Raw genomic sequence first — 22,944 nt, forward strand, 5'->3', positions numbered from 1 at the left:
CAGCAAATCAGAAGAAATCCTAATGAATAACATACATGTATACAAATGACAATTGTTCTATGTTGGATGTCAGATGTATTTTCTTTTATGTCAGCTCATGGATTGTCCCATTATTGAGTTTTGAAAATAGGCACATAAGATAATGTTGATCAGTTTCTGCAAACTGTACAGACTTGCAACCTAGTCCAATGGAGGTGAGGGAGGATAAAACTTTAGATTCCTAGTCTTGTTTCTGGTATGCAGTGTCTTTATTGATAATAAGTTTGTATGAATATGTTATCCAATATGTATTTCTTTCTGTTGTAATTTAGAAACTTAAATGACTTCTTTTCCATCTGCTGGTTTGCTTCGAATATTGTAATGCTGCCAGTATTTCAGGAACAATCAGTCAAGCTGATTAGTTTTTTTGGTTCTTTGGTTGTGTGTGCGTGTGTGTGTGTGCGCGTGCGTGCGCGTGCGTGCGTGCATATGTTACATTGAGAATTGATTTTACCACCAACTTGGTTAACCAACTGTATGTGAAGTATGTGCAGGTGTGAATGTGAATAGCTGCGATTTGGTGTAAAGTTTTGTTAAGGATTTGCCTTTTTTCAATGAATTTTATCATTTATTGAACTCAAGACAATAACCATTTGATGTTATGAATTTGTTTTACACAACATCAGTTCATGTGTAAACAGTACCTGTCAGCTGTGTGGAATATTTTGCAAAATTTAGTTTAGGACACTTGCCTGAAGTAATTGGCTATATTTACCATGTTTACACTTGTGAGTTAGAACTTTTGATGGAAAGCATATTTTTTACTTTGTTGTATGTTCTGTGTCATGTTAGTGTGGTGGGGCGGGATATATGTGGCAGGAAATATATACTACTCACATAGTTCATTTAGTTGTGTGTGTCTGTTGAGTGCAGCCAACAAAGTATTCTCCAGCACATTTGCTATTCCTTCTATTTATCATGTATTTGGAAGTAAGCAGTGTCTGGGACAAGGGTTCAGAAGAACTTCTCAGCATCACCATGGTCTAAGGGAGATAATCCATTCAACATCTTAAGCATGGACTGAGACACAGTTATGTGAACTGCATTTGTCAATCTGATAAATACCTGACTGAGCTTAAATATCCCTAAATACACTGAAAATAAGGTTCAGAGGCTAGTGGACTGAAAAGACTTTATTTCAGACTGTAACTTTGTGCACCATATAATAGACCTAAAGACAATTACTAGACAGATGACTATATAGATGGAGGAGTGAAACTATGTATCGTTGCTTTATGGATTCACAATAGGAGTATCACTACAAGGTCATAAACTTGCTAAAGTATATGACTTACTACCCTTTCAATGACTCTCAAGCATTTTTGAGACCTGTTTGAAAAAAGACTTTTGTTGTTAAAACACCAGTAAATCCACTGTGAGGCAACCATGATGCACATTACGAATGACAAAAATATATATTCATGAATATTTGGTAATGGAAACACTAACAAGTCAGAAGTTGATGTTTTATTTAATATATTCAGGGAAACATTAAGAATCTATATTCCTTGATATTATTGTATGAAGTTTCTGGAGTACATGTACATGTGGACAGGATCGAGCCCACCTGTGACGTTATATAAGAACTTTGGAGACAACTTCGTGTGCAGACTCTTTCCATGTTGTCACTACCCTTAGTGCACAGTACACAACTGTGAGTACTTAACAGAACACACAGAACAAATTCCTTGGTATATAACCAGATGGTGTCCACATGAATTTGTGCAAACACCAAGTTATGGGCTCAGCAACATGCAGTAAACTTTGACAAAGTACTGTGACTGTGTTAATTGGGTACCGCATATGGATGAAAGAGCCACAACAAATTTGGTGCGCCTAGTGGCAGCAAGAGTTGTATGATACCCAGGGAGTTCAGATTGATAATACAATGTGACGTTCAGATTGACATCCAATGATTGGTGGAAGCAAATATCATTTGATCATGAGCTGATGATGAGCCTTACCGGCCTGACTGTGCCAGGATCACCCAAACCCTCCCTGCTGCATATCAATCTTAATCTGTAAAACATAATAATAATAATAATCCATTGTTCTGCAAAGGTCTCCTTCCCACAATAGGAGACTTGACTGATCCCAAAATCTTCCGCCCTATGACATGTCTGAATGCTCAATATGAATTATTCACGGATGTTTGACAAACCTTGTGTCATCTTACTGCTCTTCCAATGATATTGCTGTGATCTGGCAGAAAGGAGAGAATTTCACTAATAACTATTTCAAAAGTAATGTGAAAATAACAAAATACTGTGTGATGTTTGGGTTAGGCTCAAACACTCACATAGTTAATCATACCCTACTCACAGCCAAAACATTTATGTCAACAACTTACCCTTTCATTTGACAGATTCATCTCAACAATAAAGGACACTTGTAAAATAGAACAATTCACATCAAGAAAAAATAACACATATAGTGACTTTAAAACAAAATGGAAAGAACTGCCTGAACTATTCTTTGAAGCACCATAAAATAATCGATCACAATGTTGTCTGATATCACTTGATTTTATATACTGTCAATGTGAATGGTAGTATAAATTAAGTAATCTCTTACAACATATCATATGTATCATGACCAGGATAACGTGACCACATTTGTTATCTCTGAAATATCTTGTCCATATGTCTTCTCTGCCTTCTATATGCAGAAATATATGAAATGGAGTAATGAAGAAGAAAACAAAATATTAAAACAACGACAACAAGAAAGATATTGCTGTGATACACATGACATAAATGCTGGGATATACATGATATTATTGTGGGGGTAATATATATGATATTGCTAGGGTATAGGTGATATCCTGGTTTGGGTGTACATAATGTTTTTGCTGGGGTATACATGGTTTCATTGTGGGGTATACATAATATCATTGCATGGGTATTCATGGTATGACTAATTTGTGTGTATGATATCATTGCAGGAGTGTACTATCACGTTTTGGGCATGCATGTAATGATATGTGATATCAACTCTTTGGTACACATGATATCAGTGCTTGTGTATACATGATAATATTGTTTGGGTGTACATGCTATCAATGCTGGCATATACATGATATCATTGCTGTAATATACATGGCATCAATGCTGGGGTATGTGTGATATCAATTTTGGAGTATACATGATGTCAGTGCTGGGGTTTTTAATGGTATCGTTGATTGAATATGCATATCATTGCTGGAATTTAAAATTCATATGTTCCCAATTATTTACAATTTACCATAGCATTTTAGATTTTGTTCATCAATTAGAGTGAGGTATTATTTTTCTTTGATCAATGGTGATATTACCTGTTTCTATCCATTCACGACCGCGACCATATGGGTGAAATATTGCCGAATGCTAAATTCATTCATTCACACTATTCATTCACAGCCTCCCTGTCGCATGTTTCAAGTGCTTGTGTTTGGTGTAGCTTCAAGTTTGATTTATTTTCTGAAAGTAATCTACAGGTTGTTCAGCCTGACCTGATCAAGTGAATACTAATGCATTGCGTGACCGTGTCACAACTGGTTGGGTCTGTTATACTTATATTATACACCTTTGTCAGTTAACAGTTAACATGCCCAAACAGCTGAAACAAGGTCGCCGTTTGACATCTCAGTTTTGAGGAATCGTCAGCAGTGTCCAATCTTTCTTTAGACAAGAAATTACAATTGGTTTATTATTTCCAATTTGGGTATTTATTCAGCAAGGAGCAACAGTAACTGACGTCTGTATGTTGTAAAGTTATCAAACCAAATTAGATAGCATATGACTGTTGTTACGGTTAAGAATTTGCCGTGACAAAAGGTTTAAGAAATCCCCTGTGAACCAGCAAAACAGAACAAAGACAAGTCCAAAACATTCAATCATTGCATTTAGCAAAGAGCAAGTTATACAAAGTCACAAGTCAATTTCACAATACCGATTACAAATACAATGCAAGTGAGACAAAATTTAAGGCAATGGGCCACGAAATATAATATAGCAAACTCACCAAAGTTAAAGTAACGCAGTGAGCGGTCTGGCAGCGGCGATGAAGATTCAGGTGTTGACGGATTTTGATGATGTAAACTCCAGTGAATGTGTGTCCCCCTCCAACATGGCAACTAGTCTTTATAAACATATTCAGTCATATTCTGAAAGATCGAGCACACAAACATCACCACTCTCGTGGAATGCCCTCCAATAATCTCCCGGAAGTAAACAAAAAAGTCAAGGGCAGATAATTTCCGGAGAGCCTGTTGCCAAAATCTTAAAAATGCTGACCATCTGTTATACAAAATGTGACCCACTATAATTATTATTCAAAACACTAAACGTTGTGACCCAATAATAATTATTACTTAATTAATAACAAAATATACAGAAAATACACACTTGTAACACTGTGTAGACAATTAAGTTATCATGAAATTATTATTTTTTTCAGAAATGTTGTTTTCTAGGACAAGTTCTGATCCATGTATCCATTTTTTACGCAACATTGATAACATTTTTTGCTCCTATATTTAATGAAGTTAACTTGACCTGTCATTTGTGCCGTTTGACCTCCAGGGTGATACATATGTAGAGTAGCTCAAGTCAAGTGGAACAAGCTGTAAATTCTCTGATTGTTTCTTGTTCTGTAGTGTAGTGTGACATCTAACAGCAGTTTACTTTCGTTCACCATGAAAACAGGTGTTTGTGTCATATGATGTTTTCTGTAAGCGATAACATGAGATAACATAGGCACTGTACCTGGGATGATGCTGGTTACCAGTATTTCAACATGACAACAGGTAGATTGCTTTTTCCCTTGATTATTTCCCTCAAATTAATTTCTTCCATGTATATACAATTAAAATTATTTTGCATACTGATAAACCTTGATGGTGCAAATACATTGAATGCACTGTTTTTCCTTATTAATGTCTATGTGTTGAAGAATAAGCATTTCAAATGAGCCAGGATGTCAGGATGTAACTCAAAGCTTGGATGTTGATTTGTGTTTGCCTCCCTCAATCCAAGCCAAGACAGTGCAGTGAGCATTCATTTGTGTTTTCCCCTGATGTTTCAGTACACAGGTAGTTTGTTGTAGCCATTCACAGAATGACATGTTTCAAGAATTTGTGTTTAATTTTCCATCATTTGGAAAAATGAATGTCTGTGTAGTTCACAAGAGAACTGGTAATAATATACTTTCTAAAAACTGAAACTGAATTAAACACTGGTTCTGAACATGGTCCTCCAATACTACTGTGCATCAGAATGTCCTAGAATCTGCCAAGTAACAAGAGTTGCTTCCCTTGGACTGCTAATTGTCATAATGTATGAAGCTTCAGCTGTCAGCCATGAGATGCTGGCTTCACATCACTGGTGAGCAGTGAGCGTAAGCAGCCTGCTGACCACACCATTCTTGACAAGAATAGTAGCTACAGCTAGCAGAGCGTGTTGCTACAGCTGAGTGATCAAGGCGTCTCGTCAGCAGGTGGAGACCAGGCCAGAGGCTCTTGGTGCCAGGGTATATTAGCATAATGATTGTGTGCATTGGCTGAGATCAATACCTTGTACTCTGAGACAGCAGGTTCCTGGTATGTGGGGAGACAACATGGAGGAAGAACACACTGTCCCCTGCCTGCTGGCAATTGTAGCTGCCTCAGGCGACATATACTAAATATTGTTTGGAAGAGCACTCTCTGACTGACTCATTCACTGATTCCCCTATAGTGGGACCATGGCAGAAGAAACAATATATTTGTGTAATTTCCGTGTGTCTGTTGATGGCGACTGGCTGTGTCTGCGGGAACTCAGTGATGTCCAGCTGCAGATGCAGGATGAGATGATCGTCTCCTCCGACGATGGTAGGCAGGGTAAGGGGATGTGTTAGGGGGCTAGGTGGGTAGACTCGTTTTTATACGGTTCATACCATCGATGGAATTTTTTAAATTAATTTTTGGTATTTGAATATAGTGGACAATCTGTAAGTATTTGATATTAAGTCATTAATCAAAATTCAGGGAAAGAGAAATATGACATTAGAACAAACATGATTGTGAATTTTGTTACTGTCCCCCCATCAGTACAAAAATATTGCTTGTGTATTTGGCTGACATGCAACAGGCTGGTGTTGTGATGTGTCCAAGGAAGACAAATTATGTTGATGTTAATCTGTGACATATAGACGTTACTGTCAGTTCTCCATTCTCCACATGTGCAGTATGTCTCAGTAATAAACCTGGATGAACGACATATTGATTATTTTCTGAAGTCATTGCAGTGTCAGTAGGAATTTGTTCATGTTGGCGGAATAAGTCTGAACTAAACTGGTTATGTCATCAATTAAAATTTAGTTCTGAATGAAAGTCATGCATATATTACATTGTATATTGAACATGGTTAAATGTGTGAAAATGTAAATACTGGAAACAGTTCAAAATAGTCAGCATTCTTTTTGTTGTCAACAGTGATAAGAGTAACCATGGTAACCAAGAGTTATGACTAGTTCTCACCTGGCAATGATACAAGTGTCAGTGACAGAACCATGAGAGTATTAGTGCATGAGCTATTACATGACAAAGTGTCATTTTGTCACTGTCATTATATTAGTGTCATGAATCTCTAATTATTGTGTTTTATGTCCTCTGTATATGATGTCAGAATCCTGGAGTTCCTGCTGTACACAAGGAGGATTCCTCGTGTTGACATCTGCACATGCATAACTGATCATACTTTAAGGCTATGTGAGGTTTCATTGCGTATGTTTGGGACAACGAAAAGTGTCAAATTCGTGTGGTTTGCATCCAAGTAAACAATGAAGCATGCATTCTTTGAATTGTACCATGCATTCTTTGAATTGTACCATGCATTCTTTTAATTGTACCACAGTTTGCTCTACAGAATATGGAATAAATTATAATATCCCATTATATCACTGCATATAAGGAAATATTTCGTGTCACTACCAGCGAGCTACCTTGTAAAGAACTGACATGTGACAGGACACCTGTAGTTTGATCACAAACTTTGAGCATGCTGACTTTATTACATCTGGTTTTCATTGCATCTGTTGCATCTAAAATGTTTCATTGATAAGTTTACAAAGCTACAAATCTCAGGAAAAACATCAACAAAAAGTTTATTAGAGCAAGCTTTCTTTTGAAAATACATGACTCAAAACAGTTTTTTGGTGTTATTGAAAACATATTTATTGAAAGCATATTTCCCTGTAATACATTTGAGATTAAAATAAGAATATTTTGTCAGGTGTTTTGTGTGTAAATAGTCAAGTCCCAGTGCCAGAATATAGAAAATCGATGATTTAGCGAAAATTTCTTGAAATGTTGTTACACCATTGACCCTGTTCATCTTATTTGATGTGAAAACAACCTTGGAAGAAATACATGTTAGTACATGACAGTCTGAGTAAACTTGACAGTATTATTCGTTACACTGCTTTTCTGAATCTAAAACACCCTAGTAGAAGGTTGCATCAGGTAACCTTTGGGACTGACCAGTCAGAACACAGCTTACCAAATCATGAAAGTGGACATGTGCACATACCTTTGAGCTTTTTACTTTGAAGAAATTTGTATCTGAATGATTACGAATGCTATTTTCTGTACAGTCGCTGTGGGTGATGCACATGAAGCATGTTATAACACTGTCAACGATGAGTAAGCACACGTTGAAAATAACGGTTTTTGTCAGTATTCAATGATGTCATCTTGGGAAAGTATTGACTAATGGTAACTATGTCATCAGTACGCCCCAGTATATACTGCACGTCAAGATCTGTGTTTTAGGCAGTTTTTCAGGGTTGTTTTTAGGGATCAGTGTCAGTGACTGGGGAATTCTGTAAGTCCTGCCAAACCCCAAACGGTAGCCATTAAATCCATCTGTCTGTCTCACATTTCATTGCACGGTCATAGGTCGCTCAAAGGCTCCCTGCCACAACCTCCTACTAGGGTTTGTGAGACTCGTGTAGGAGTCTAGCAAAATAGCACTGAGACAAAGTTCACTTATACTGGGTGAGTGATGAAATAATGTGCTTCCAGAAAAACAGAAAGTACTCCTCAAGGCAGTGTTTAAAACTCCGAGAATTTCAAGCCAGAAAGCCAGACTGGTAACTTTTAAAAAATTAAAAATCTGGATGCCTGTCTGATTTTCAACAAAATAAAAAAAAATATAAAAAAACATCAGGTTCCTGAACATTGTGTGCCTTTACGATAGTGACTGCCATTTCCAACTCACAAAAGCTCTATTCATTCTTTGAAGGCATGGCAATAAACTACATAACAATAACAGGCACTAACACATTTCCACCAGACCCCTCAGTTCGTGCTAAATATATTGTTGTGACTGTGAAACGAGAGGTTGTGGAAGCTTGTACATATTAATCGGGTGGTTCACCTACCTCGCTTCCAAGATGGAAGATGCTATTTAGATGTGTTTTCATCTAGTTCAAAAATCAAAACTACTTGTTGTAGTAAATTATTGATGACCAAAAGGATTTTGCATGACACAACTTGTAATATAAGATCTCTTCCTCGTAAGTGAGGTTGTGGTCGAAGTGACAATGATATGGTTAGTAGTATTATTTTGACACCCACCTCGCTTCCAAGAGTGAAATTGTTATGTAATAAGCGATGTTATGCAAAATTCTATTGTCCATCAATCAAATGCATATTTTACTACCAGTAGACAGTACTTTAGATTTTGTAACTTAGTTAAAACATTCCTAAATAGCATTTATTCCCAGACTAGTGGATGTTCGTGACAAGGCGCCCCCATTTTTTAAAATCATGGTGTCATGGATTATGGTTTGTTTTCATCAAGTTATAGGATCAAAACTACTTCCTGTTTGTAGTTGAATATGGTTTTTGTCAGGACCAAAAAAAATTTGCATGACACTGCTTGTGACAGAATGATTTATAACCATTATGCCAACAAGTGATTCTATGGAAACACATTGTATCTCAGACAATAAGCAAAGCAAGTGACAAGATGGAATGGCTGTAGATTGTGAAAACATAACACTTTCATTTTTCAACACAATTGTCACAATTTCAGGTTCAGACAAAGCTATAAACATGATGATTTACCCCCAGAAATGAAGATGAATTCTACACCAAACCACATAGGTATACCTCACATTAAGTCACGAAGGCTTACCCTCTGAATCGTCTGATTGTATGAAATTTTGCTTGCGGGAGAAAATTGTGCACTGTCGTCAAAATGGTCGATTTAAGGTAATTAAATGTCAAAGTGAATAGTTTTAGTGACAGAGTTTCATTTATAATGGTGTCAATAAATGATTTACGTATTTGTACCCCCTAGGGTATATGTGATCTTTAAGACAATCTTCATAATACCTTACACACCTCAAACTGACAACAAGATAATTTGTCTGATGTTATGAAATATTCACTGTTAGGGGTCTAAATATCCACCAGACCACTGGACGGGCTACTTTTGAAATCTGACCATATGAGATGAAAGTAGACCTTTACAGACAGTCAGGCAGACAGGAATTTTAGATGATGATCAAGGTATGGAGAAAAACATGGTCAGGGATATTGAGGACTGTGTCTTCTTGTTAAACTCTTTTTGCATTGACAATACACAGGATACAAACCTGACACCCCTTTCCTCTCTAGTATATGTTAGTTATGGAGTATAAAGTGGACATAGAAAATTATCTTACCTCACACATAAATGTCGCTTTCTGATTGGCTGAGTGCTCTCCTGTTATTTTCAATGTACCCAGTTGACACGCGAGATACATTGCAATATACCCCACAGCAACTCATTCGGTATTTCATGGTAATTACCGTTTTTGTAATAACATTAAATGACACACGATTCACGTAAAATACTGATGTTTTCCTCATGTTGTCCGCAAAATCTAGTGATGGCTACAAAAACATTTGACAAGTTCAAGTGTAGTCCCTGTGAATATTAATTAAGAAGGGGAATTACATTGCGGCGACTTCGCTAAGACAATAGCTAGAGTGAAAAACAGCAAGATGCAGAATTCAAATCATTTGTTACACACATTGATTGAAGTGTACAGCCTGATTCCCATGCTTCAAACAGTTCAATAGTAACATTGGGGTGTTCGGTAAGATAAATACGTTGCCCACTGGTCCCTTGGGGACCATGTGTTGAAGGTACCTCAACCCATAACCCTCTCGTAACCAGTTAACAACGTATATTATACCTCTCAAGAAACGTACTTCACAGGGAAACTGATTTTGAATGTTGTAAATATATCAAGGTTTGCTAAGGTGATATGCTACGGTAAGCCAAGATGTTTCATTATTTTCCACACTGACTTTGATTTCCCGTGGTATTCAGCAACTTGACAACATAGTCCAGTCTTTTAATTGGAAGTGTGTCTGTTTATACAACAGACCCAGCCTTTTGGACATACCAGGGGACTTCTTACGACCTACAAGGCTCCACACTATGGCTGTCATACTGAAACACGATGTCATAACGATGTCAATAAAAGATCTATGTATTTGTACCCCACTAGAATATATGTTATCTTTAACAGGACAGTGGGTTAGCCATGTGATTGTAGCATTAATATGTCATACCAAAGACCCGGGTTTGATTTCCCACATGGGTGCAATGTGTAAAGCCTATATCCAGTTTGCTCACTGTAATTTTGCTGTAATATTGCTAAAAGCGTCATAAAACCAAACTCATTTACTTGTCAACAGCACGAGCATTGATCTCACTGCAAGATGATGATATGTGTCAGTCCAGTCAACAAATCTGACCACCAGATCCCATACGTCCGGTGTTACACAAAGGATGGGTTGTTGAAGACAAAATCTCACTGTAAGATGATGATATGTGTCAGTCCAGTCAGCGAACCTGACCACCAGATCCCATACGTCCGGTGTTACACAAAGGATGGGTTGTTGAAGACAAAATCTCACTGTAAGATGATGATATGTGTCAGTCCAGTCAGCGAACCTGACCACCAGATCCCATAAGTCCCATGTTACACAAAGGATGGGTTGTTGAGGACAAAATCTTACCCGGATGTTCACATTTATATGCTTCTGTGAGGTGGTTAGTCTATAATATCCCTGCCCCTCAAGTGGCGGTTCCGTGAGTGAAGGAGAACACAGCTCTCCTACTGCTTGTATTGACGCAGTCTCATCAGTCTTCAGGTGTTAGTGATCATTCGCTTTCCTTGAATGTGAATAAGGTTGGTTGCTCTATTTTCCATTTTGTTTTGTTACAGGAAAGGACCCAAGGACAATTGAGAGAGCCAACTTGTTGAATGTGTCCAAGCTTATTGTGAAGGAACTGATAGACTCTTCCTTGGCTCATGGACGAATGCTAGATGATGACCATGTACCACTACAGCAGTTCTTTGTGGTGCTGGAACATGTGCTTCGTCATGGCCTCAAACGTACGTGTGTGAGGATCGTTCCATTCCAGTCTTTGTAGGAAGTGCCTCATATTCATGCCTGAGATTCCTGAGAGCTGAGATGTGACGACAGTAATAACTGTAATGATTAAGTAGCATTCCACTACATGTGCGTGTTAATCGGTTAGCTATGTCAGCTGTGGTCACTACTACAGATTTGAGGATTGTTTCAATGCTGTGGTCCACATTACAGCCTCTGCTCAGAGGATGTCTGTCACCTGTCATAGTTTTATACTTTAAAATGGACAGTCAGCAACAAAGTAGGGAGAATGCTACTGTGTGTGTTAGTGGTGCTAAGATTTGAAGAAAAACATTTAAGTCAATTCTTTGGGTGGTCGATCATCTGTGGTTATTTGTACTGTCTATTTTGAGCACTTGTTCATCCGTGTCTGTTATGCAAGCAGTTGATATATGAAAGCATGTGATTGTGGGGTCATAAACTTGTGATATTATTTTTCAGCGAGGAAAGGTATTTTACGAGATCGGAAAGAGTTCTGGGGGGTGCTGGAAGCTGTTGAAAAGTATGCCCCTGAAGCAGGGGAGATAACTACAAGTGTGCGTGACATGCCCCACATCAAGTGAGTAATGGACGCAAGGGAACTGCAGCACTGCACCAGAAAGAGCATTTTCATATGATGACCTCCTTAACTTTCATTGAACCTTACTTAAGTAAACATATTGACAAACATTAACTGAAATGTCAGTATTTCACGGTTGTGTATACTGGACAAAATAAGTTAGCGGAATTGGTCATTTTATGATTGATATTTTATCAGTGTGTCAATTAATGAAAAGATCATTCATTATTCATTATTTCAAAATTTTCGTATCTGCATAAGTGTTTTTGTCTAGTATATCTGTACACACTGTCCCATCATGTCGGGGGCAACCCTGTCATCAGACACATAGCAATTGGCTGTTCACACTAGAAATCTTCCTCCAAATGCTGGTTCAAATTTCGTGTTTTTGTTCAAAAGCATCATTGTCACATGATTGACTGTGTTGCAGAACGCCACTGGGCCGAGCACGAGCATGGATCCGCCTGGCCCTAATGCAGAAGTCACTGGCTGACTACTTCAAGATTATGATAGAGAAGAAGGACAATTTACTTAGGTGAGCAGACAAAGAGTAACTACTTTGGGGTTTGGCAAGATGGCTTACAGATATATGTTGGTAGTGCCAGAGTGTAGAGATACATACAATTAAGCTTGAATCAGGATATGTATTAGATATCAATTTTATTCTGAAAATTACATTTTCTAAGTGAGGTTTGTGTTGTGGTAGTTCACCATGTATGCAGGTAGTACCAGTGTGTAGTGTTACGGTTAAAAAGTTGCTGTGACAAAAGGTGTAAGAAATCCCCTGTGAACCAACAAAACTGAACAAAGACAAGTCTAAAACATTCAAATATTGTACTATTAAGCAAGTAGTCACAAGTCAATTTCACAATACCGATTTCAGATACAATATAAGGCAATGGGTCACCAAAATATATAGCAAACTCACTAAAGTCTTAGTGAGAAAGATAAACAGTTATGTAAAACAGCGAGCGGTCTGGCAGCAGTTACGTAGATCAGGCGTGGACGGATGCAGAAAGATATACTGCAGTCATGTTCGTGTCCATTGACAACAAGGCAAGCAACATTTGTATATACATTCAGACATTTCCTGAAAGTTCGAACACATACGAATGCTCTAGAATAGTCATGGTCTCGTGTTTATGGTTTATAAAGGGAGGTAACTCTAAAGTACTGCCTTAGAGGCTTGCCGCTGAAATAATTCTCTGTTGGAAATGTGACCCATAATAACTAACACCAAAACCTTAAATATTGTGACCCGATTACAACTACCGCAATGATAATTAATAACAACTCAAATCACAGAAAATACACTCTCGTAACAGTAGGGATTACTTCTAAGTGTGGTTTAAGTCATGGTAGTTCACCATCTATGTAGGTAGTACCAGTGGTTAGGGATTATCACTAGCACTGGGTGTGGTATAAGTCATCATTGGTCATTATGTAGATAAGAAGAGAGTAGGAACAATTTTGTGCGGTTGAAGCTGTGGTAGCTCACCAAGTATGGAGGTAGTCTCAGAGTATACGGGTTGTTTCTGGTGAGTGAGTGAGTTTAGTTTTACACTCATTTTAACAATATTCCAGCAATACCATGGCAGGAGACAGCAGAAATGGACATCACACATAGTACCCATTTGGATAATCAAACTCCTGTCTTCAGCACGGCAGCGAATGCTTCAACCACTCGGCTACCCCACTGCCCACTGGCTTTTTCTGAGTGTTTCTAGGTTATTATAGTTTACCATGTAGGTTGTGCCCATAAGTCAGGATTGTTACTCATAGATAGTACACAAGTGTGTTTCCTGCATCAAAGTGTGCCATTATAGTTCATGTCAGTAGGAAGTCCCAGAATGCAGGGTTTATTTCTAGGTGTGCCTTAGGTTGTATTAATCTATCATCAGGGGTGTTGAGCAGGATCTGTGCCCTCTCTCCTTATTTGTGTTATGTGAATGAGTGTCAATGGTTTTATGATTACATTACATTGTTACATCGTTGAAGCATGGTTTTAGAGGAACAACAATGTTATGATTAGTTCTGTAGCGTGTATAACCTGTTTGACACGTTTCAGTGACTACTATGAAAGTGGGGCTTTGATGATGGAGGATGAAGGGATGGTGATAGCCGGTCTGTTGGTGGGGCTCAACGTCATTGACTGCAACCTTTGCATCAAGGAGGAGGATCTGGACCAGCCTGTTAGTAAACCTCTACTTTTGTCAGGAGTGTAATAGAACATTAATTCTTCTTGAATTTCTTTGTTTCAGCAGCTAAAATGTAAGTGTCTGTTTAGGTTTTTATCCCCCCGGCATGTAATGCGGGGGGATATAGTCGACACCTCGTCTGTCCGTCCGTCCGTCCGTCCGTAATCATTTTGTTTCCGGAGCATAACTCAGAAACCGTTCAATATTTTTAGACCAAACTTGATAGATATAAGGATCTCAACCTATTGTTGTGCCTTTTGCTATTTACAGAGTTTTGGCATTTTTATTTTTTTTGTTTTTCCATGGAACATTTTGGTGTTAGTCTAGTGGTGGGGCAGGGTTCGTTTCCGGAGCATAACTCAGAAACCGTGTAATATTTTTTTCTGCAAAATTTTTGTAGATATATGTGACAGACCCCAAAGTGGTGCCTTTTGCTATTTACAGGTTTTTGTGATTTATAATTTTCTCGCTTTCCAAGAAAATCTTTCGGACTTAGTCTCAAAATGAACAAATGGGCTTCGTTTCTGGAGCAGAACTCAAAAACCATTCAATATTTTTCTGCAAAACTTGGTAGATATGTGTGGCAGGCCCTAAAGTGGTGCTTTTTGGTATTTACAGGTTTTTGTGATTTATTATATTCTCAGTTTACATGGAAACTGTTCAGACTTAGTCTCAAAATGGGGGGATGTGCTTCATTTTCAAAGCAGAACTCAAAAACCGTTCAATATTTTTCTGCAAAACTTGGTAGATATATCAGTCGGAACCTAAAGTGGTGCCTTTGGCTACTTACAGTTTTTTGTGATTTATTATTTTCTTGGTCTCCATGGAAACGCTTTTGACTTACTCTCAAAAGTGAGAGGTGTGTTTCGTTTCCAGAGCATAACTGAAAAACTTCTTAATGTCTGTCAGTAAAGCTTGGTAGATATGTGTGGCAGACCCCAAAGTGGTGCCTTTTGCTATTTCCTTGTTGTTTTTTGCTGTATTATTTTCTCGGTTCCATCAACACGTTGCTGACTTTGTTTCCAGAGCACAGCTCGAAAACCATTTCATATCTTTCAAAAGGTCTTGGCAGATATACTAGACAGATCTTGAAATGGTGACTTTTTCTGATTACAGATATATGGCATTTATATTTTTCATGAATTCCATGGAAACAATTCAGACTTGGTCCAAAAACACAATAAGTAACTGTCCGATGATTTGTCCTTTCAAATATGTGGGGGCCGGGGGGATATGTCATCTTCTGATGACTCTTGTTAGTTAGACCAGGCAGTAGGTGCTGTGGAGACAACAGATCTCTAAATAATTGTTATATTAGATTGTTAATACAGTGCCTAATTCAGACTGGCATGGGACTGACTGAGAAGTGAGTTGGACAGGAGTTACACAGGCATTTCCTACATCAATGCCTCAAGGCTCGGATCATAAGTTCAGTTGAGTTTATACAGCAGTCCGAGAAAGATAGAGTCCAAAGTGGACAGAGTGCACTTTACATGTCAGTACAACTTTGATCTGTACTGTGTGCCTGATGACTGATGCCTGATGCCTCAGGAATTACTGTATTTTAGTTGATGTTCAGCAACTAAATGAAGTATTATACTTAAGTACCATATATGTAGTTTGTATAAAGCATTATATTTTTCTTAATTAAATACTGAAACTTGAAGTATTGTTTGGTATAGAAGATCACTGACAAGATTAAGCAAGTTACTGGGGAAAACAGTTGCTGAAGGACAGTTGTTGTGGAGGACATGTTGCAGATATGCAGGTGATGTTAACAGTAAATACCTTCAGCTGGAATACAGTGACCAAGTTACTGAGAAAGTGTGATCCCAAAGTAACATGGGATACATTCTCTGTAATTGGCCAAAGTTTGCTTAGCTCAAGTGGACAGGCCTCAAAGTGGTTAGGAAGTCTGCAAGACAGCTGTGGAAGAGGCTTATTGTGGAGCTGAATGTTGCCAAAGTGGATCAGAGATGTGTCACATGCATGTATACTGGGACTCTGTATAATCGCAACAAATGAAAACATTGGGAAAACAGAAACACTGTGCCCAGCATCAGCTTTTTAAACATGCAAATTACATTAGGAGAAGCATCACTCTTGGAAAAGTATTCTATTTCATTATGATCCAAGTATTCATCATTTCAGTAACTTCTGACAGATGTTGTAACTAGTATGACCCTTACTGCTATTACATCTAGCATGAATCAAGAGTAATCCTGCCACAACTGGAAGATTGTTGACATAGTTTCCATACTAAAAAGGTAACATGAAGTGAGATATTATGCAACTGCATTCTGTACATGGCAGGAAATTGTTTGGTACATTTTAAGGCTGCAAAACAAGACTTTGTTACGTTATTGTTACCTTGTATTCAGATGAATAGCAGTATCAGATGTTTTGGTTAAAACATGATAATATTACTAATGTGGATGAATAATAATGAAACAACATTTACATTTGTTACTTGTCTCAGCATACTTTTGACTGTGTCATTTCTTGTACCCCATGCCACAGAAAGAAAATACCAATGCTGCAATAATAGAGAGTTGCTTCAATTTCTGGGTGAAATGAGACAGTCAAGATGGCCGCGATCATGTTGAATGAGTTGTCTTTATGTGGTACATTGATTGTGACAGAAATGAAGATTAAACATCAATCAACTGAAAAATGTCAAATGTCAGTAGCCGTTTATAATCCTGATGGTGACAGCATTAACTACTGCGATAACAGAGGGCCCCACAATGTGACACAGGATACGTTGGATGTATATCTTTCTTTCTGTACAATTTACTTACAGAGCATTTCTTTTCAGATGGGTGTCATTGACTTTAGTTTATACCTAAAGGGAGGCAAGTACAATGGCGACAACGAGGATTCAGAAAGGTAAGGCAGCTGCTCAATAGTTGTTGTGTCATGTTTGTGTTACTAAAACGTTGCTGTGAATCAGGAAATCACAATGAGCAAGTCTAAGATGCACCTTGAAATTATTTTATCTAGCCTTATGTAAGAATGTCGAGTTTTGATTGGTCCACGTGACTCTGATAAAATACCATGTACATCCATCATGATCCGCCAGCGGGAGTATAGACTTTTATACTCCCACTGCAAAAGTCATATCCTCCTGCTACGCCTCGGTGACGACACAAGAAATGAGAAAAGCTTTCAGTAACATGCGGTGTATTGAGGTCAAACGATCAGCTGGTGCCAACATGGCAGCAAGTTGATTCGATGCGTGTTGTTTTGTTTTGATTTAGTGAAAACATTCAGCTAGATAAATGCGTTATCACATCGTGTCAAGGGAAATACGGGGTTTTATCAGTCCCGATTCGGGTTGCGAGTAAGGTAAGAATGCAACCTTACTCGGGACTGATAAAACCCTGTATTTCCCTCGACACGATGTGATAACTGATAGTATGCAGCCTTGCCTTGGAACTGAAAATAACCAATCAGCAAACAATAACAGCATGACTTAAGACTTGACAAGGTTATTGAGGGCAAGATGCCCTCGTTCATGGTGGGCTACCTCAGCATGAACAAACTGACACTTGACACAGTTCAGCCTGGTGAAAAGCTCTGTCTAAATCTACCACTGAATTACAAGTACTGTAGTTACAGAATCATCTTCATTTTTGTAGCTCGGAAGGCAAGTCAAAAATGGCAACCATACTGGATCAGAAGAACTATCTGGAAGAACTCAACAGACACCTTAAGTAAGTGGACAAATTTCCCTCTGCACATATCAGTGTCATTTCTGTTGGTAATGACCTTCATGTTGCTTGTGTTGCCATTTCTCTGCTTGTAATGACCTGTGTGTTGCTTGTATTGACCTCTCTATGCTTGTAATGCCCTGTGTTGATTGTAATGACCTGTGTGGTGCTTGTATTGACCTTCTCTTTGCTTGTAATGACCTTGTTCTGGTATTTACTTGTCTATGCTTGTAACCACCTGTTATGGTATTGACCTCTCTATGCTTGTACTAACCTGTGTGCTGTTGCTTGTATTGACCTATGGTTGTAATAAGCCATGTGTTGCTTGTATCAACCTATGCTTGTAATGACCTGTGTTGATTGTAATGACCTGTGTGTTGCTTGTATTGACCTCTCTATGCTTGTACTAACCTGTGTGCTGTTGCTTGTATCGACCTATGGTTGTAATAAGCCATGTGTTGCTTGTATCGACCTATGCTTGTAATGACCTGTGTTGATTGTAATGACCTGTGTGTTGCTTGTATTGACCTCTCTATGCTTGTAATGACTGTTCTGGTATTGACCTCTCTATGCTTGTAACGACCTATGTTTGAGTATTTACCTGTCTATGCATATAATGACCTGTGTTGATTGTAATGACCTGTGGTATTGACCTCTCTATGCTTGTACCCACCTGTGTTCTGGTATTGACCTCTCTATGCTTGTAATGACCTGTGTGTTGCTTGTATCGACCTATGCTTGTAATGACCTGTGTGTTGCTTGTACCGACCTATGGTTGTAATGACCTGTGTGTTGCTTGTAATGACCTATGGTTATAATGACCTGTGTGTTCCTTGTATGGACCTATGCTTATAATGACCTGTGTGTTGCTTGTACCAACCTATTGTTGTAATGACCTGAGTGTTGGTTGTAATGACCTGAGTGTTGCTTGTATGGACCTATGCTTGTAATGACCTGTGTGTTGCTTGTATGGACCTATGCTTGTAATGACCTGTGTGTTGCTTGTATGGACCTATGCTTGTAACTACCTGTGTGTTGCTTGTAACGACCTATGGTTGTAATGACCTAAGTGTTGCTTGTATCAACCTATGGTTATAATAACCTGTATGTTGCTTATACCGACCTATGGTTGTAACTACCTGTGTGTTGCTTGTATCGACCTATTGTTGTAATGACCTGAGTGTTGGTTGTAATGACCTGAGTGTTGCTTGTATGGACCTATGCTTGTAATGACCTGTGTGTTGCTTGTATGGACCTATGCTTATAATGACCTGTGTGTTGCTTGTACGACGTATGGTTGTAATGACTTGTGTGCTGTTACTTTTATCAACCTATGGTTGTAATGACCTGAGTGTTGCTTGTATGGACCTATGCTTGTAATGACCTGTGTGTTGCTTGTATGGACCTATGGTTGTAATGACCTGTGTGTTGCTTGTATGGACCTATGCTTGTAATGACCTGTGTGTTGCTTGTATCAACCTATGGTTGTTATAACCTGAGTGTTGCTTGTATCAACCTATGGTTGTAATGACCTGTGTGTTGCTTGTAACAACCTATGGTTATAATGACCTGTGTGTTGCTTGTATGGACCTATGCTTGTAATGACCTGAGTGTTGCTTGTATGGACTTTTGGTTGTAATGACCTGTGTGTTGCTTGTATGGACCTATGGTTGTAATGACTTGTGTGTTGCTTATACCGACCTATGGTTGTTACTACCTGTGTGTTGCTTGTATGGACCTATAGTTATAATGACCTAAGTGTTGCTTGTACCGACGAATGGTTGTAATGACTTGTGTGCTGTTACTTTTATCAACCTATGGTTGTAATGACCTGTGTGTTGCTTGTATGGACCTATGCTTGTAATGACCTGTGTGTTGCTTGTATGGACCTATGGTTGTAATGACCTGTGTGTTTCTTGTATCAACCTATGGTTGTAATGACCTGAGTGTTGCTTGTATGGACCTATGGTTGTAATGACCTGAGTGTTGCTTGTATGGACTTATGCTTGTAATGACCTGTGTGTTGTTTGTATCGACCTATGCTTGTAATGACCTGTGTGTTGCTTGTACCAACCTATGCTTGTAATGACCTGTGTGTTGCTTGTATGGACCTATGGTTATAATGACCTGTGTGTTGCTTGTTTCTCAATTTCTGTGATTATTAGCAAAGTATGAGAAATATATTAACTTGTATATCCTTCTGTTGACCATTGTATGCTAGTTTTAGAAACCTTAGTCGACCATGGTATGTAAGTTTATTCATTCATTTTGCAGTGCAACCGTGACCAACCTCCAGCAGAAGATGGAACACCTGCAGACCACTAATGCACTCATGAAAGAAGATCTCGCCATCGCCAAAAACAGCATTCTCACTATCCAGGAGGAAAACGACATGCTCCGTAGAGAGCGGGACATGGTGACTGAGGGTATGCAGAAACAAATAGAGGTATAGTCATAGCGTCAATCCTTTCTGTTAGAAATGCAGCATTTTCTACATCAGTATTTATGGATATAGGGTTGCTGTGCAGTGTTATGGAAACTTGGTGCCCCTAAAATCTAATTTACCTGTATAGAGGATTTGTTGTTACATGTATTATGTCACAACATCTCTTTCATAATAATGTTTCCAAATGAGAAAATGTGTCTCCAAGGTTGGTCATAGAATGTAAAGGTTTGGTGCAATCCCTTATATAACTTATGTTTGTTACATTTGACCACTTTATAGTGTGTGCAGTCATCATATAGCTGGAATATCACTAAATATAGTTTAAACAACAAACAATCTGTTACCTGCTTTGTTTTCTTTTGTTTTGGTTTTATGTAGGCACACTAATGGTATGTGTGCAATTGATTTTTCACTTATGACAAGATAGCTTCATGCAGCTGAGGTGCATTATCTTGTTACACCTTTACAACAGGTTTGTTTGGTTACATTTGATTGTGAATTCCATTCACTATGTTGATAGGCAACCAAGCAAGACATTGATGTGGAACGTGAGACATATCAGACAAACCGGGCTGGGCTGGAGAGCCTGTACACTGGCGTAAAACAACAGCTCGAGGGGGAAACCGAAATGAGGCTGGTGAGTGGTTAGTGAGTTGTCATGAGGACAGAGGACTGGTTAGTGAGTTTTCATGAAGACGAATTACTGGTTCGTGAGTTGTCATGAGGACGGAGGACTGGTTCGTGAGTTGTCATGATTACAGAGGACTGGTTCGTGAGTTCTCATAAGGACGGAGGACTGGTTAGTGAGTTGTCATGAGGATAGAGGACTGGTTAGTGAGTTGTCATGATGACAGAGGACTGGTTCGTGAGTTGTCATGAGGACGGAGGACTGGTTAATGAGTTGTCATGAGGACAGAGGACTGGTTCATGAATTGTCATGAGGAGGGAGGACTGGTTAGTGAGTTGTCATGAGGACAGAGGACTAGTTCATGAATTTTCATGAGGACAGAGGACTGGTTAGTGAGTTGTCATGAGGAGGGAGGACTGGTTCGTGAGTTGTCATGAGGACAGAGGACTGGTTCATGAATTGTCATGAGGACAGAGGACTGGTTAGTGAGTTGTCAGGGGGCAGAGGAGCGGTTAGTGAGTTGTCATGGAGACAAAGGCATGGTTAGTGAGTTTTCAGGAAAACATAGGAAAAGTTAGTGAGTTGCCATGGAGACAAAGGCATGGTTAGTTAGTTGTCAGGGAGACAGTGGAAAAGTTAGCGAGTTGTCGTGGAGACAGGTGTGGTTAATGAGTTGTTGTGGGGACAGAGGAGATGTTAGTGATTTGTCAGATAGACGGAGGAGAAGTTAGTGACTTGTCATGAAGACAGAGGCGTGTTGTCATGGCTACAGAGACATGGTTCGTGAGTTGTCAGGGTGACAGAGGAGAGGTCAGTGGGCTGTCATGGAGACAGAGGAGTGGTTAGTAAGTTGTCAAGGGGACAAGTGGATGGCTGTTTCTTATGGGGAACACAGATATGTGTATGGTGATTTGCCTGGGGGAACACTGATGTGGATGGTGATTTGTCAAGTGGGGACACAGATGACGATAATAATTTGTCAAACGGAGACAAAGATTTGAATGGTGATTTGTTGGGGGAACACAAATGTTTTAGAAGGTGATTTGTCAAGGAGGAACAAAGATGCGATTTGTCAAGGGACAGAGGTGCTGAAAACATTCTTGAAATCTAGGATTGTTTCAGCTTGCACATTTTGTATATTTTGTATGTGTTTAATGTTTTCAGGATGTAGAACGTGAGCTGGAGCTCCAGATTGGGATGAAGACTGAGATGGAGCTTGCAATGCGGCTCCTCGAGAGGGACATCCACGAGAAACAGGACAGCATTGTGACACTTCGTCAGCAGCTGGACGAGATCAAGTCCATCAACCAGGAGATGTACCACAAACTACAGGTGAGCGACACATGACAGGTGCCCCCGTGACTAGACATCAACACTGAGGTAGCAACAGGTGCCTTGCTGCATTACACAATAGACCACTTCTGTCTGTGTATACAAAGTTTTGCCATGTCAATGCGATCTAACTATGTGCCATTTTGATGTGGGAAGTGTCTGGGATATTTTAGCCATGATGACGCTAGTTAGTGAGCAAGTAAATTACCTATGCTGCTCCCTTGTTGTCATCCATGTGTGGTGGTATAACCCTGCACTTGTATGTTTTTCACTTGATTCTCAGTTAATTAATTCACTACATCATGATCAGTGGCAATATCACTCTGACTGCCTCATGTAGGTTCTTATTTGACACTGGGTGTCTGGAATAGTTACTGAATCTTATGAATTGAAGTCTGATGGGGCAAATATGTTACATGTAATGTGATATGGATGCACAGCGAGAGAGGAAACATCAGTTGAATTGGAAGAAACATTGATCATTGAATAAACTACATTGTTTGATTAATGACTGATATTTGTCACACTGGATTTGTCAAATGTTTGTTTATGTATGTTATTTACTAAGGCAGAC

The 22,944-nt window shown here is 38.9% G+C and overlaps 1 protein-coding gene across 2 annotated transcripts in view; it reads left to right on the top strand.

The window, feature by feature from the left end:
• The window catches only part of LOC137285324 (RUN and FYVE domain-containing protein 2-like), a 75,440-nt gene that overhangs the window by 6,176 nt on the left and 46,320 nt on the right, over positions 1-22,944 (top strand). For both annotated transcript variants that reach the window (XM_067817681.1, XM_067817682.1), the window contains exons 2-10: positions 11,287-11,457; positions 11,936-12,053; positions 12,484-12,588; positions 14,122-14,245; positions 17,070-17,140; positions 17,893-17,967; positions 20,239-20,410; positions 20,931-21,047; positions 22,203-22,370. In XM_067817681.1, the coding sequence (XP_067673782.1) occupies positions 11,287-11,457; positions 11,936-12,053; positions 12,484-12,588; positions 14,122-14,245; positions 17,070-17,140; positions 17,893-17,967; positions 20,239-20,410; positions 20,931-21,047; positions 22,203-22,370 (1,121 nt within the window). The remainder of the gene's footprint in view (positions 1-11,286; positions 11,458-11,935; positions 12,054-12,483; positions 12,589-14,121; positions 14,246-17,069; positions 17,141-17,892; positions 17,968-20,238; positions 20,411-20,930; positions 21,048-22,202; positions 22,371-22,944) is intronic.

This window comes from Haliotis asinina, chromosome 5 (assembly GCF_037392515.1).
Source record: "Haliotis asinina isolate JCU_RB_2024 chromosome 5, JCU_Hal_asi_v2, whole genome shotgun sequence".
Classification (NCBI taxonomy): domain Eukaryota; kingdom Metazoa; phylum Mollusca; class Gastropoda; order Lepetellida; family Haliotidae; genus Haliotis; species Haliotis asinina.